The sequence below is a fragment of the Aulostomus chinensis genome, chromosome 15, assembly GCF_037954235.1.
Source record: "Aulostomus chinensis isolate RoL2024-O1b breed Wild chromosome 15, RoL_Achi_v1.0, whole genome shotgun sequence".
In the NCBI taxonomy this organism is placed as follows: domain Eukaryota; kingdom Metazoa; phylum Chordata; class Actinopteri; order Syngnathiformes; family Aulostomidae; genus Aulostomus; species Aulostomus chinensis.
In genome coordinates, this window is record NC_141334.1 from 8,425,205 (window position 1) to 8,438,674 (window position 13,470).

The 13,470-nt window shown below is 40.4% G+C and overlaps 1 protein-coding gene across 2 annotated transcripts; it reads right to left on the reverse strand.

Moving 5' to 3' along the window:
- grxcr2 (glutaredoxin and cysteine rich domain containing 2) lies at positions 1-13,173 on the reverse strand. Of its 2 annotated transcripts, none has more exons than XM_086226745.1 (6): positions 13,067-13,173; positions 10,126-10,191; positions 9,735-9,918; positions 7,763-7,869; positions 2,800-3,012; positions 1-550 (listed from the first exon to the last, which is right to left on the reverse strand). In XM_086226745.1, the coding sequence occupies exons 1-6, from the start codon at positions 13,091-13,093 to the stop codon at positions 377-379; spliced, it is 771 nt and encodes a 256-aa protein (XP_086082871.1). In that variant the 5' UTR covers positions 13,094-13,173; the 3' UTR covers positions 1-376. The 2 variants fall into 2 exon arrangements, with proteins under 2 accessions (XP_086082871.1, XP_086082870.1); XM_086226744.1 differs by lacking the exon at positions 13,067-13,173 and adding an exon at positions 10,416-10,546.
- Positions 13,174-13,470: the final 297 nt, after the last annotated feature.

A 13,470-nucleotide genomic window follows, 5' to 3' on the forward strand; every position in this document is an offset into this window, starting at 1 on the left:
AGAGGTTTTATTAAAGAGAGGGTCGCAGGTGCAAAATAATATGACAACCAAAAAGTGATTATGTGTTTGCATTATCATAAGCCATGTTCACTGCACACAGTAATTGTATTTTATGTGTTTATGCCTGCTGCTCGGTCATAATTCCCTTTTCCAATGATGGCTTATGTTTCCTTGTAGTGCTTCAAAACACCCCACCAAGAACATTTTGGATTAGAGCAATATTGCCACTGAGACGATTCTGACTAACCCGATAGCACATCGGATACACACTTACTCACAGCTACACACTCCCCATTCACTCACTCACAAACTCTCTCTCTCCCTCTCTCTCTCTTTCTCTCTCTCTATGCCAGATAAGGGTGTCAGCCAAACGTTGCTATTTGCTGGAGCAAGACTGGCACCTCTCCAGACCATGAGGGTAGCAGGCCTGGCAACGCAGATCACTGATGGACTCATTGAAGCGGTTGGCCAGCATGGACAGCTTGCTACCATGACACAGAGAGCAGGGAGCGCAGCCCGAACCGCCGCAATGCTGGCAGCTCTCAGCCTCCTGGAGACAGAAGAAAGACATTAGAGGAGTGAAAAGGAGGTGAAAGAGAAGTGGAGCAAGGGGTGAAAAGAGCAAGGAGAGATGAGAAAGACAAAGAACAGCGGTGGTTAATGTTGTACGTTCTGGTATATTTAGGTGGATGCGATTAGCCCATTTAGTCTGGAGTTATGACTGAATAACATATTAATCACTTTTACTCTGGATCTGTTTCAAAAATAACTAACATTTTAAGATACAGTATCTCATAAACAGATGACATTAACGCAGCTATTTAGGTTACTGGCTTGACAGCTCGCTAACATTAAAAAAAAAAACCCATAAAAACATGGAGGATTTTTCCAACATTATTTTTAGTCAAATGTCATCACTAAGTAGCAGGATAATGCAGAGGCTGTCCATCATCTTTACAGCCAGCTGCTTCTTTAGGGTAAAATCTACAGTAAGAAGCATCTGCCTGTAGATTATCAACACAATGAGAAGTGGATAGTAACAAAAGATTTGAAAAGTAGAATTGACAAAGTACTTTTGAATAATTACTGTGTCAGGTCCACTTTTTTTACGACAAATCAGTAGACATTGACAGGAACTTTTGCTTCTTGGTTCTTCGGGTGTTCCATTGAATGTAGGGACACAAGTCACAAGATTCTAGTTTGAAAGCACCTGCAGTTATGTCAGTATGGTTCTAGACTCAAAGGGCCTCATTCATAAAAGGTCCTTATGTCATAAGAATTCTTTTGAGCCCTCAATTTAGCCTTTTAGATAGGAACAAACCCTCATAGCTAGTTTCATCTCCTTTTTCCTGACATCTTTCTGGGTGGTTTACAAGACGTACACAATCAAAGTCTGGAGGGAGGAGTTACAAATCGCCATCAGGCTTTGCTTCCTCGCTGTAAGGGTGAATTCAAAGTCATGTGTCTACAAAAACAAATGCGTTTGAGATCATTTCATGAATGTGTCATTGGAAAACAAACATACATGCAGAGCAAATGCAAATCTCACACTGGTGCAATGGCATAGAGAAGTCATGTACCTGCTAACGCTGCTCAAAACAGACAACATGTGCTTTATAGGCTGGACCAGCCGCAGTCACATAGGAAAAACTAAGTGAGTTGATGTTTGTTACATTGGCAGATGAAATCAATCAGTTAATAAAAAACAAATCCTTTAAAAGGACAGTTCTCCATTTTTGTTTTACTACGGAGGACAATTGTGGGTGAGCATCATTTCTGGTAAGTTTGTCATTTCCAACAAGTAAGAGGCACCAGTTTGTTAGCAGCAAATCAGCAAGTGCCTGGTATTCAGATGTCCGCAGATATCAATAGCTAGAGCTCTCCAATGTCTAGTATCCATGGACTAGTAACAGTTCATGACTGACTCGCCATATTGTTAAATATTTTTTTAAAAAGCAGCAGATGCCAAAATCAAAGTGTCTGAGTTCTGTAAAGCTATAAAACAACTCATGAGAAAATAACAATTGCTATATTGTGATGATAAGCTTTTGTAATGTTTGCAGAAAATCTGGGCCCAGATTGGGTAAACTGATGCTGAATTTGTGCATGTGCCGTCGTACATCTCTCCGTGTTCTAAAAACATTCCAAAAAAGAAACGTGATTTACTACTTTGCAGTTTGAGCAAGAACGGTGAGACAGAAAGTAAGAAAGGAGTGAGATTGCCAAATAATGAAAAAAATAAAGCTGAGAATGAACTTTTATTTTCAAGGGTTAGAGAAAATGGGAAAGATAACGAGAGAGGTGAGAAAAGGATGTAGGATGTGAGGGGAAGAGACCAGCAATCAGTCAAGGAGATGAGAAGGAGGGAATAATAGTGACCTGGGTATCCTCGCAGGCCGGTAAGTGGCAGGCAAATGCTGTGGGGGCAGAGAAAGACTGTGGACTCATCAGTATCTGTTCACAGCTGACAGATAACACTAGGACGATGGGATGGTGGCTGTTGCACTGGGAGGCGCCGCGAGGAAAAGAAAGGGAAAGGAGTGCAAGAAAGGTGGCATTTAGGTGAAACAAGAGGACTGTGAGATGAGAATAAACAGCCCTCTGAAAGAATAATAATATGGCTGCATATACATCCTGTACTTATTCTCTTTGAAGCAACGAAACAGTGTGGATGGTTGGAGACACGCCACAGTGGAGACAGAGGGAAGTACGTGGTGAGAGTGAGAATGCTAAGAAACTGTAATGGGGCATTAAAAACTCCACCACCCCACCGGGAATAATTTGGCCAAGGACCATTACCTTAGTTTCTGTGTCGCTCATTGGTTTCTCCTCCCCCTCCTGTGTACAAAGAGCTTTCACTCTCCTCCTGCTAGTTCTCTCCCTGGCCTTCGAGTATCCCTCCAAGTCCGCAGGAGGCACTGTGTGGTGCCGAAACGCTTCAGGCTTCTTAGCTCTTATGATGCGCAGATTGCTGGTGTAGATGATTATCTTTCCGAAGTCCAACACTGAGGACTGAAGGAAACACAAAATGTTACATAACCCTTCATAATTGGAGAGCAGTTTGTGTTCTGGCAATCATGTCCCAACAAAAAGACCAAGGGAGTGCATTTTTTGGCGTAAACACTCCTATGGCCTCCAGTTTAAACATGGGATATGGGGCTATTTAAAAAGAAATTTCATCCCCAAAAATATTTTATCTCTTTTTCATGAATCTGGAGCTTCTTTGCCCACCTTTTCACACAAAGGCCTTGTTGAGACTGGCCTGCTCAGATCAGATGTTGGCTCATCCAGATCATATCCAGATTGATTTTAAACTGTATGGACAGTCAAAAACTACACAAACTGGAGTTTTGCAAATCTGAAATCCCAAAACGTGTCGGGAGTGTTTTTAAAAATCTTATTTCTACAGATGCGTCACAGTCCTGACATGAATGCTCAAATAGGATTTCAATGTGTCTTTTGTGTCACTGGCAATCCGTCTCTCCACTGATATTTGCTGCCTTCAGTTTGTGTCTTGAAAACAGTTTTTCAAACTCTCACACAATAAATCTGCTCTCATCACTGGCAAATAGTGTGGACAGGAGCGATATGATTTTAGGTCAATTTGATAGGAGAAATAAAACAGAAGTGTCTACAGTACTAAACATTTCAATTCCGTACAATACCTGAAAATAAATGCAAATCCCTTTTGAAGAATGCCTTCAACATTCTGAAGTAAGTTGTTAACGCCAGCCAACTGGCTAGCTCCCAATTGGTATTCTATGCCGCGATCTACATTGCATACGATGGCGGCCGCATATACGAGATTCGTCTTTGCCACGACATCTTATGGAGGTTTTCTGAGTCACACAAATAGCAGAAAGTGGCTGCACTATTTTTTGGGATATTATCGTTTTAGTTACAAATGCGCATGAGTGCTGTTTTGGATATGTGCCATGCACCTTTCCTTACATTCCTTTTCCATTCCCCCGTTTAATCCTGCTTGAATGATTTACCTTTTTACTGGACATTTTTTAAAGGGGAAAAACGCCAAGGAGGATGGGAATGAAAGGAATAAGGGGGGCTTTGGTACAAGGTTCTCAGGGGTCAGGGAGGTTCAAGCATTGGCCGAAGGGCGCTACTGGCAGCATCTGGTGCGTCCAGATTAAGCATTTCAAATAACTACAGTTTATATTCTCTACATTTCCCAGGTTTTATTCCAGGAACACTGACAGAGCGTGTCCTCTTATAGCTGCGAGCGTTATGTGTGGGTGGGAAGAGGTTTTCCAGCTGGTTGCAACTGAGTAACACTCTTCGTGCAAAACATCATGTTGACCTCTCTGAATGTAGGTCTCCTGGTCATCCCTTCACTTCCCCAAAAAACAGAATATTTCTCTCCCTCCTGCACTCCATGTTGAAGAAGCATGCTCAGCTGAAATGTTTTAATCAACACTGAAAACATATTATTCACTTCATTACAGCTTTTGCGAGGATTTATTCAGGTCTATCGCTCTTTAACCTTGATGTTTTGATTTGGTTCTTTGATACAATTGTTAATACGCAGCACACAGTAAAAGGAACATGCGGCATCATGATTTCAGATTAAATAAATCCCGTGCCATGGCCTGTCTAGCACTCCATGAAGTCACCATTCCTCAGTTGCACGTTTGCTGGATTGATACAATCTAGATTATATTTGACAAAGGAACCAAATTAGACCAGAGTTGAAATTTACAGCTTATTACTGCAAAGTTTTTCGAGAGAATTTTCAATTTGATATGTTAGAATTGAAGCAATTACTTTGCAGGTCACCAGTATCTCTGTCTCACATACTTCCATAAACTTACATTCTCTTATAGACTATTGCTTTTTTCACTCAGAAAGGTAATATAGAGGATGCCAGCTGCCTCAAAGAGGAAGAAGAATGCTGCATTTTCCAAACATCTAGAAATAGAAATGACAAAATCTCTCTCTTGAAAAAGCATTTAAGTCAGTTTAGACAAGATTCACAGAGGAAGTTGCGCAAAATTCTGAAACCTTCCAGGCCTCCCCGTTGTGACTGCTCCTGCTTTCACCTCATGGTGAATCTTTGGTGTAAACTGTCCTTAAAGGATAAAAGTCAGTGGACCGTAAATGACCTTAAAGAATGAACTAATTCCACATTACTGTCTTCCACTAGTAAATGTGATAAATAACAGCCTCGGTGGCCAGGACGAAATGTGCTTTTGTGTAGAGGATAAAAGAATGAAGCTGACACTAAGCCAGCGGGCGACGTAGCCGACCTCCCCCTCAACCGGCCGCGCTAATGAAGCCTCTGTCACAGTAGCTCAGTGTTGCTGTTGTTGCTCCCCGGTAACTGTTGCTCCACCTTCACCGAGGATGTTGGTATCACACAGGGATTTGTCTCATTTTCTATTTGAAGTCTTGATTGTTTCTGTTTTACAGGTTATGTGAATTTATAGAGGTTTTTTTTTTTTTTTTTAATTCTGTTGTGTTTTCACCATCTATGTAAACTCTGTGGGATTTGATAAGAATACATGTTTCTCCAAGTAGCATAGATTCCTTCTTATTATAATTCATTTTATGTAAATATATCCAAAGACATCGTGCATAGTGATCACGCTCCAGAATTAGTAACCATTAAAAGGGTGTCAGAAACACAAATGTATGAATTTAGAGGAGAAATAAACCTTACAGGAGTCGTAAAATTCCCAAATCCAGGAAGGTTAATGGACACAACACACGCTTCCACCCGATATATTTTACATTGTGTTTAACCTGTCATCAGACTAACACAGAACAGACGGAAGGAAAACATTGCTACAGAAATAGTTTGATGTTGCTATTAATTTTTATGTTCATGATGCAATGATTGTAATTCATCAGTGTTTGTGGAGAGGAAATCAAACAGCTATTTTGTTAAACATATTGCCAGGGCTTAAGATCAGTTCTATTCTGACTAAACTTCTCTTCTCAAAGATGTTTAAAGCAGAATATTTCATCATATTGTAGGCTACACCACTGCGTCGTTACTGCTTGAGGTTGTTTTGGGTGTCACACAATCTTTGCAACTCGTTTCACTATCAGAAATTTGATATAAACTTTATCGTCACCGTGAGGGTAAATTTATCTTAGGCACAGTAACACAAGAGCATGAACACATTTGACACAAGATAAATGTGTATAGCTGCGGCTTAAAAAAAACAAATAGAGTGCCACGTGCGAGTAATCAGGACCCAAATGGAAAGACGGGAGGCACAACTGTGGAATGAGGGGGATGAATTAACTTTAAATCCAAAACAACCAAAAACACTGGAGAACTAATGAAACTAAGCAATTATTGGGGAACTCACGTGGAAATCTGAGGCAAACTAAACTAAAGAGATCATTCATCACCACAAGAAATGAGAACTGAACTTGAATAACAGGGGGGAGAAGTCGAGGGAAGGGAGGGAATTCATATGAGACACAAGGGACATGGCTGTCACAGATGAGGACTGATAAACACATGAGACACAGGTGAAAGGCACAGGATCTTTCTGTGTGGAGTCTCCATGTTCTCCCTGTGCCTATGTGGGTTCTCTCTGGTACTCCAGCTTCCTCCCACAGTCCATAGACATGCAAATGGGCACTAGGTTAATTGGATACTCTAAATTGACCGTAAGTGTGGCTGTGGGTGTGAATGGTTGTCTGTCTCTATGTGTTGGCCCTGGGATGGACTACCAATCCGTCCAGGGGGAACACCGCCTCTTGTCCGAAGGCTGCTGGGATAGGCTAAGAATAAGCTAAAAGGATAGAATAATTTAAAAAAAATTTAATAATAAAAGGATAGAAGGGTAGAAAATTGATGGATGGATGGACACAGGTAAAAAGCTCAAAAATAACAGACAAAGACAGAGTAAGCAACCGCACACGAGAGGGAAGAGATTTCACAATAAAACAGCCGCCGTAGTGTCACAGTCAGGATGGGACTGGGAAAGTCAGAACAAAGGAGGGCTTCATTTTTCTTGGCAGTATGCATCCTCCCAGCAGTGCAGGAATATAGCCACTGATAAAAACTTCATATCGGCCTAAAATACTGATTTACCTGGCTGCAATTAGTAGACTGAGCATTGTGAGAATTTGTTTGGATATTGAACATTCTGGACATACATTAGTTTGAAAAGATGCTGCACTTTAGCTTTATACCTGTGCAGAGACTCAGTGTAACTCAGACATTGTTTCCAGGCTAATTATACAACAATGCTGGTGAAACAGGTCAAAAAAATGACAAAACAGGCTCATGTATTTCTCTAACTGAATTTCTATTCAAATGTTTAATTATCAGGAGGAAAATAATTAACCTCCATCAAGAAGGTTATTTTTTTTTCTGTTGGTTCATCAGTCAGTACGATTACACAAATATCACCAGTCCTATTTTGAAGGTTATTGGCGGAGAGGGGGGAGCAGGCTCAGGAATAACCCAATAACATTTGGGTCAGACCTGGATATTCTCATTAATTTCTTAGGAAATATTACATAGTTGTTGGCAGAGGACTGCTGCTACTTTCTAGTACAGTTCTATCTCTCTGGGATCAGAAAAAAAAAAAAAGCTTTTAAATGAGCAGCAACAGTTTATGAATTCAGACCATTGCTATATGTCATGGTTCATTACATTCAGACAAATAACACTTGACTCTGCCATTGGTAAAAAAGTTTCCCTCAGTTTTTCTAAGTGTCTCATTTTGATTACTTACGAAACAAAGACCTGCAAGAATCCAAAATACTGAGCTGCTTTACTTACTTTGTCTCCATCTGCTTCCTCGGTCTGGCCTGCAGTGGGCTTGTAGCTTCCGATTCCCCTGTACACGTTTATCCTCTGGGCAATGAGCCCTGTTGGAGGATGGAAACCTGAGAACAGAGTTAAACATGTCATGCTTGAGTGAAAAACTTGTAACAAAGATGTTTAATCTCTAAAGATGCTCATTTGTGAGATGGGATCTGTTTCATTTTAGCCTACAATGATCAACCAACCCCATTTATGATTTATGCCAGTCTCTACTTGACCATCACCCCTCAGACTCTGTGTGAGGCGGATTTCCACATAACAAACACAGAGAACTACTGTGATTGGATTCTACTCTAAATAGTGCTTGTTTTGAGTGAGCAGTAGTAGTAGTAGTAGTAGTAGTAGTAATGCATGATTCTAAAGAAAAATTTAACGTGAAAACCAAGTATTGTAAAATGAGCATGTGTTTCATGGTGGAGGTTCCATTGTGTGCTTGTATCATTTCTTGCATAAGTACCAGAATAGAGACCTGCAATAATATAAAAGAATTATAGTTTTTTTGTTTTAAACTTTTGTAAGACACTGAATTAACACCATCAGGAATCCAAAACAATCCAATGATTTCTTGCAGTAACTCAACTCTCGTGAGATTTCAGAGTGAGACCTCTCTGAGTGGGAGCTGGACACGGACGTAACAATAAGTACGGTGGTATCCAGCTGAAGGTACAGACAGACATTCATGTCTGCATTCCGTTGTGTTGTTGGACGATTTGTATAATAGTCTGACCCTGTTTGTGTGGAAAAAAAAACACTTTTGCTAGGCGCAATTTGATGGTAGCCATTACATAGCATGCTGTGGGGCTGCAGGTTGCTCTGACCGTTCTCCATTCAGGAGTGATTTCAAAAACTATTACTTCCACTCACTTGTACAAAGTTTAGGCACCAGGCTGAAAAACAGAAGAGGAAGTTCCCCTTTCAGGTGATGGGATGTGAGGTGTATTCCTCACAGCACCCTTGGCCTCTGTGACACAGGCGTATTTCTCCTGTTGTTGGACATTCATCGGATTATGCACAAATGATTCTGCAGAACTTTTTATAAGGTAATGTTTCATGAGAATACATTGATAAACACAATGTAGAGCAAGGCCTATAGACCGGATCCAGTGTGTCTTATACAACTGGATGACAGAGCCAATATATCAGATCAGTGTGTTCTACTCCCCCATTAGTCAAAATAATGACTTGGGGAAAAAATGCTGTATTGGTACATGATCACTGGATGACCTTTGCAGATAGGTGGGCTATACTGAGTCTGTACGTGTGCAGCATTGAGATGCTCATTGCTAACGTAACAAACATTGCTGAATCACCTGATACTTATAAAAGTCACTGGCAGGTTGCAGTGTGCACAAATAAAACATAAGCACACTGCACAGCAAAGCCCATAATAACCCCCTTTACATCTTTCCTGTATAGATGATGGGAAAACATCTCATTTGATACTTGATCAATATGTCGGTTTACGTGTGGACTTACTTCTGTGCAGTGTTATAAATCAAAACTCTTCCGTTTTCGTTTGACTTTATGGTACAATAAGTGTGCAAGCATTCAGAATATATATTCAAGTAGCCCAGGTTGTGCTAAAAAAGAACCATTATATATCTTTAATCTTACAGAACTGGTTTTATACAGTTTTTTTTTTTTTTAATGAAGTCCCTCATGCTGAAGATTGCGGGAAAGACCCAAAGGGTTAATCCAATTCATTTAGACATTTCCTTTCTATGAAAGCAAGAAGGTTCTCAGGCAACATGCCCATTTAATTTCATGCAAACAACTCCACCATACAGGCTGCAGTATCATATACAAAAATACACATTCTGTGAGTCTTAATTGTTTCCAGCCCATTCAAGCCCTGACAAACACATCTGCAGCCGTGCGTATTATCAAAGACAGCAGTCCCGTATGTTATGTTACAATTTCAACCCACCTTCCTGGTCTGCATGAGGGTCCTCAAATCCACAGAGCTGCTCCATCTCCAGGTGGCTGGGTGGAATCTTGCGGTGGATGAAACTGTGAGGGTATTTCTCTTCTGGACTATCCAGCTCCTGCCCATCCTCATACACGTGCTTCAGGACCCGACCACTGTAGGATGACGCAAGCTTGAACCTCACCTGTGGTTTTGAATTAAATGGGACATGTTTTTATTCCACTCCTTTCAACATGACGTGCTGTTTGATCTATTCAGAGACAATAGCATGTCAACATTTCAGCCTCTGTTCCTTCAGTTTGACAGCATCAGATGAAGCAGACTAACTTCATGCTTTCATAAAGAGACTTCAAAAACCCATGAAAGTTGAAAGATTCCGTAAATAGCTTACCTTCCTGGGCTTGGTGGCTTCATAGCGCTGATTCATTTTTCTCTGGAGTTCTTCCATGATGACTGACTGAAGAAGGGAAACAGAAACAGTCAGTCCATCCAAGAAGCTCCCCACCTGGTGCTGAATGACATCAACTGGACACTGTGATGAAAGTATGTATAAAAATGGACTGATGTACCACTCGATAGAAGTGTTGAGTAAGAAGTGGGTGGATGCCTGGGTGAGAGAAAGCTCTCTTCGTGCGTCCTGCCTCCTGAATTTGACTATACCTGCACTTTTAAGGGACCTACCTTTCCAGCTGCCCGTGTTAAATTATTCACATCTAGATCGTGTGTACAAAAGAGTGGTTGAGAAACCAGAAGCTCCGTCATCAAATAATTATGATCCCCAGAATAGAAGGTTGCTGAAGCTTGTGTGCAGTACTGTGAGTAAAGGAGGGAATCAGAGTGTGAGGTTGTGTGTGTGTGTGTGTGTGTGTGTGCGCGCGCGCGCGCGCGTGTGTGTGTGTGTGTGTGTGTGTGTGTGTGTGCGTGTGTGTGGGAGTTGTTCAGTAGTTGCAGAACTGCCTGTCATTGGACTGGAGCCGAGTGCATCAGTGTTGAGAAGTAAATATGTCAATGTGTGCCTTTTGCTGCCATACTGAAAACCCCTACCAAAATATATCCATGATTACATAGAGCCAGGAGCCAAATAATGCTTTAATTTTTATTCATATTATAATGAATAAGTGTGTGCGTGTGTGTGTGCGTGTGTGTTTCATCACTAGACATGTCAGTGTGAGGTGAAGTCTAGTTCTCAGCCTAGCTGAGTGTAAAAACTTCTCTGTTATACAGTCTCTCTTCTTGACAGTGGAGTCTGAGGAAGTCTCTCTTAGGTTTTGTTACCTTGAGTCTGAAGTGTGTTACACTCACGCAAACACGCATACACACACAAACACACACATATACGCAAAAGGACATTTCATAAACCTGCTAATAACCACATTTTGTAGAAGACACACATGCACACACACACACAGGTCTCTATGTGAATCCAAGAGGGTTAAAGAAAGGTTAAACAGACAAGTACTGCAGTGGTATATAAAGCATGTCCGAGTGGACTTGGGAACCAGGAATTCAATTTAGATAAAACACATATTTAAATATGAACTTTTCCTATCCTGGTCATTTTAATTAGAAGTTTTTGTTCGAGATGCAATTCTCTTGATTGTGGTGCCAAAAAGATTTTTTTTTTTTTTTTTAAAGCAGAAACTCCAAGGTCAAATTTTACAAAACCAAGTTTGAAAAGTGTCGCATTCACCAATATTGGAACTGATCGTAACCACAGGGCAGATACAAAACCAAAAATCCCTTTTTGTTAACACTGCAAGACATGATAGAAAGTTCAGAGACATGAGTGGGTGAAAGACTATGAGGTCTTAAACGCCTCTCAAAAAAATTCTGTTTAACTCCTTATGACCACAATTTCATCAATTTCACTCACAATTTCTTTTTGCCAGAATACGAGTCCATTCGTCATTTTTCACTCCATGTAAGTATCTAAGCATATAGACTCACAGGTTTGACTCCATGACCCTCTTAGTAACACCAATAACAATCAGACATCACAAACTGACTCCAACAAGATTTCAAGGTAGGAAATTCAAGGGAAAGTCATTGAATTTCCCGCTTTTTGAACGCCACAATCTAGTAACTGATATAGAGCATTCAGCAGTTTCCTCTGTCTAATGATAGTTCAAGAGGTGTCTCCCAGCTGAATAATAACAATGTACATTTGCGCTCAATCGCCACACGCTAAGTGTTTCTCTAGAGATCATTTCAGTATTCGGTCAAGTACCATCCTTGACGTGTAGACATACTATTACCTGCTACTTAGTCAGATTTATGCGCTGTACTCGGTGCAGAATCATGGTGTGGTACGGCAACATTACCTTTCGTTATTTCATAATTATATAGAGCCACATCAACCGATTCACGTTGATACATACAAATCTAAGTCCTACTTTATGACTCACAATATGATATGAAGAAACTTTTATCTCGTTTTAGCATAATTTCCCAGTAAGCATATTAAACTGTGATTTAATGAAGCTAGAGGATAGAAACACTTCATGCACATAATATCTTTGGTGAATCATTGTGAGTCTTTTATAGTAGAGTAGCGATAACGATTATGAAAATTCACCTCCTATTCAACCCTGCCCCCAGGAATGCATAACACAGGGTAGCTTTTTTCAGTGAGACACGCAGCCGTTCCTTTTTCAAAGCAACATATTTTTACATATCTTATATTGTGGGAGAAACACATCTGATATGATCAAAGGTGGCTTTGTTCTATTCGTATGTCCAGTGGTCCACAGCAGTGGATCAGAGAGTGAGCGTAGACAACAGCAGCACCTTGGAACGAAATCAGGTGAGCGCCATTCAACTGTAACTAACCTGATCATGCTGACCTGAGTTTTTCCTAAAATCACATCAAACATTCCTCTCAAATAAAGGATTTGATAGCATTTTATACCCCTTCTATTTTTTTTGCTTCGTTGTTGTTCTAATTTGACATAATCTCTTACCTTTGGTCATGTGTTAGAAAAACAGCTGAACAAATCTTATTCCTCTGTATGCGAAAGTGCCTGGATGTAGCTCAAATTAATTAAAAAAGTAACTTAGTATCTCAGATATTAAGAAGAATGTGTCCAGGAAGCACAGATGAAAATCAGTATTTTGCTATATGTGATGCAAGTTATATTTTGCACGCTGTCACTATTTCATAAATCAGTAGACTAATACGATTTTGTTATGAAACAGTTTTTAATACACAGTATAAAGTGCTTCACTTGAAGGATAACACCAATGAATGCTCTCATGTGAGGTCATACTTAATATATGCACAATTTTTCATACTAATGTTCGGCAACACAATCAATCTGGGAGTTTGTGCAAACCTCTGCTGCAAGAACCCCGAGCAACATTCCAATCTTTTATCCTCAGTGGAAAATGATGGATGATAATGACCATGGTCTGGTTAAGCTCTGGTTAACAGGAAATAAAATACCTCAACCCAACTAATGACACAACAAGAAACAGGTGGGAGAATACAAGTGCAAGCAGCTGATTGGCTGAGAACCCCAGGAGGCGGGCTCAGACTGATGAAGACTAATGAATTATCGAGATGCAAGTGATTCAGTGAAAAGAGGCGAAACCAGACAAAGACAGGAAGTGTAAAAAGACAAACAAAGAGGGAATTGATCAAATAAAACAGGAAGTGAGAGGTAATACACAAACAAGGAACGCAAAGAGACTGAGAAAACTCAAGAACAATGCAAAGAGTGAAACTTAAGTCCACGAA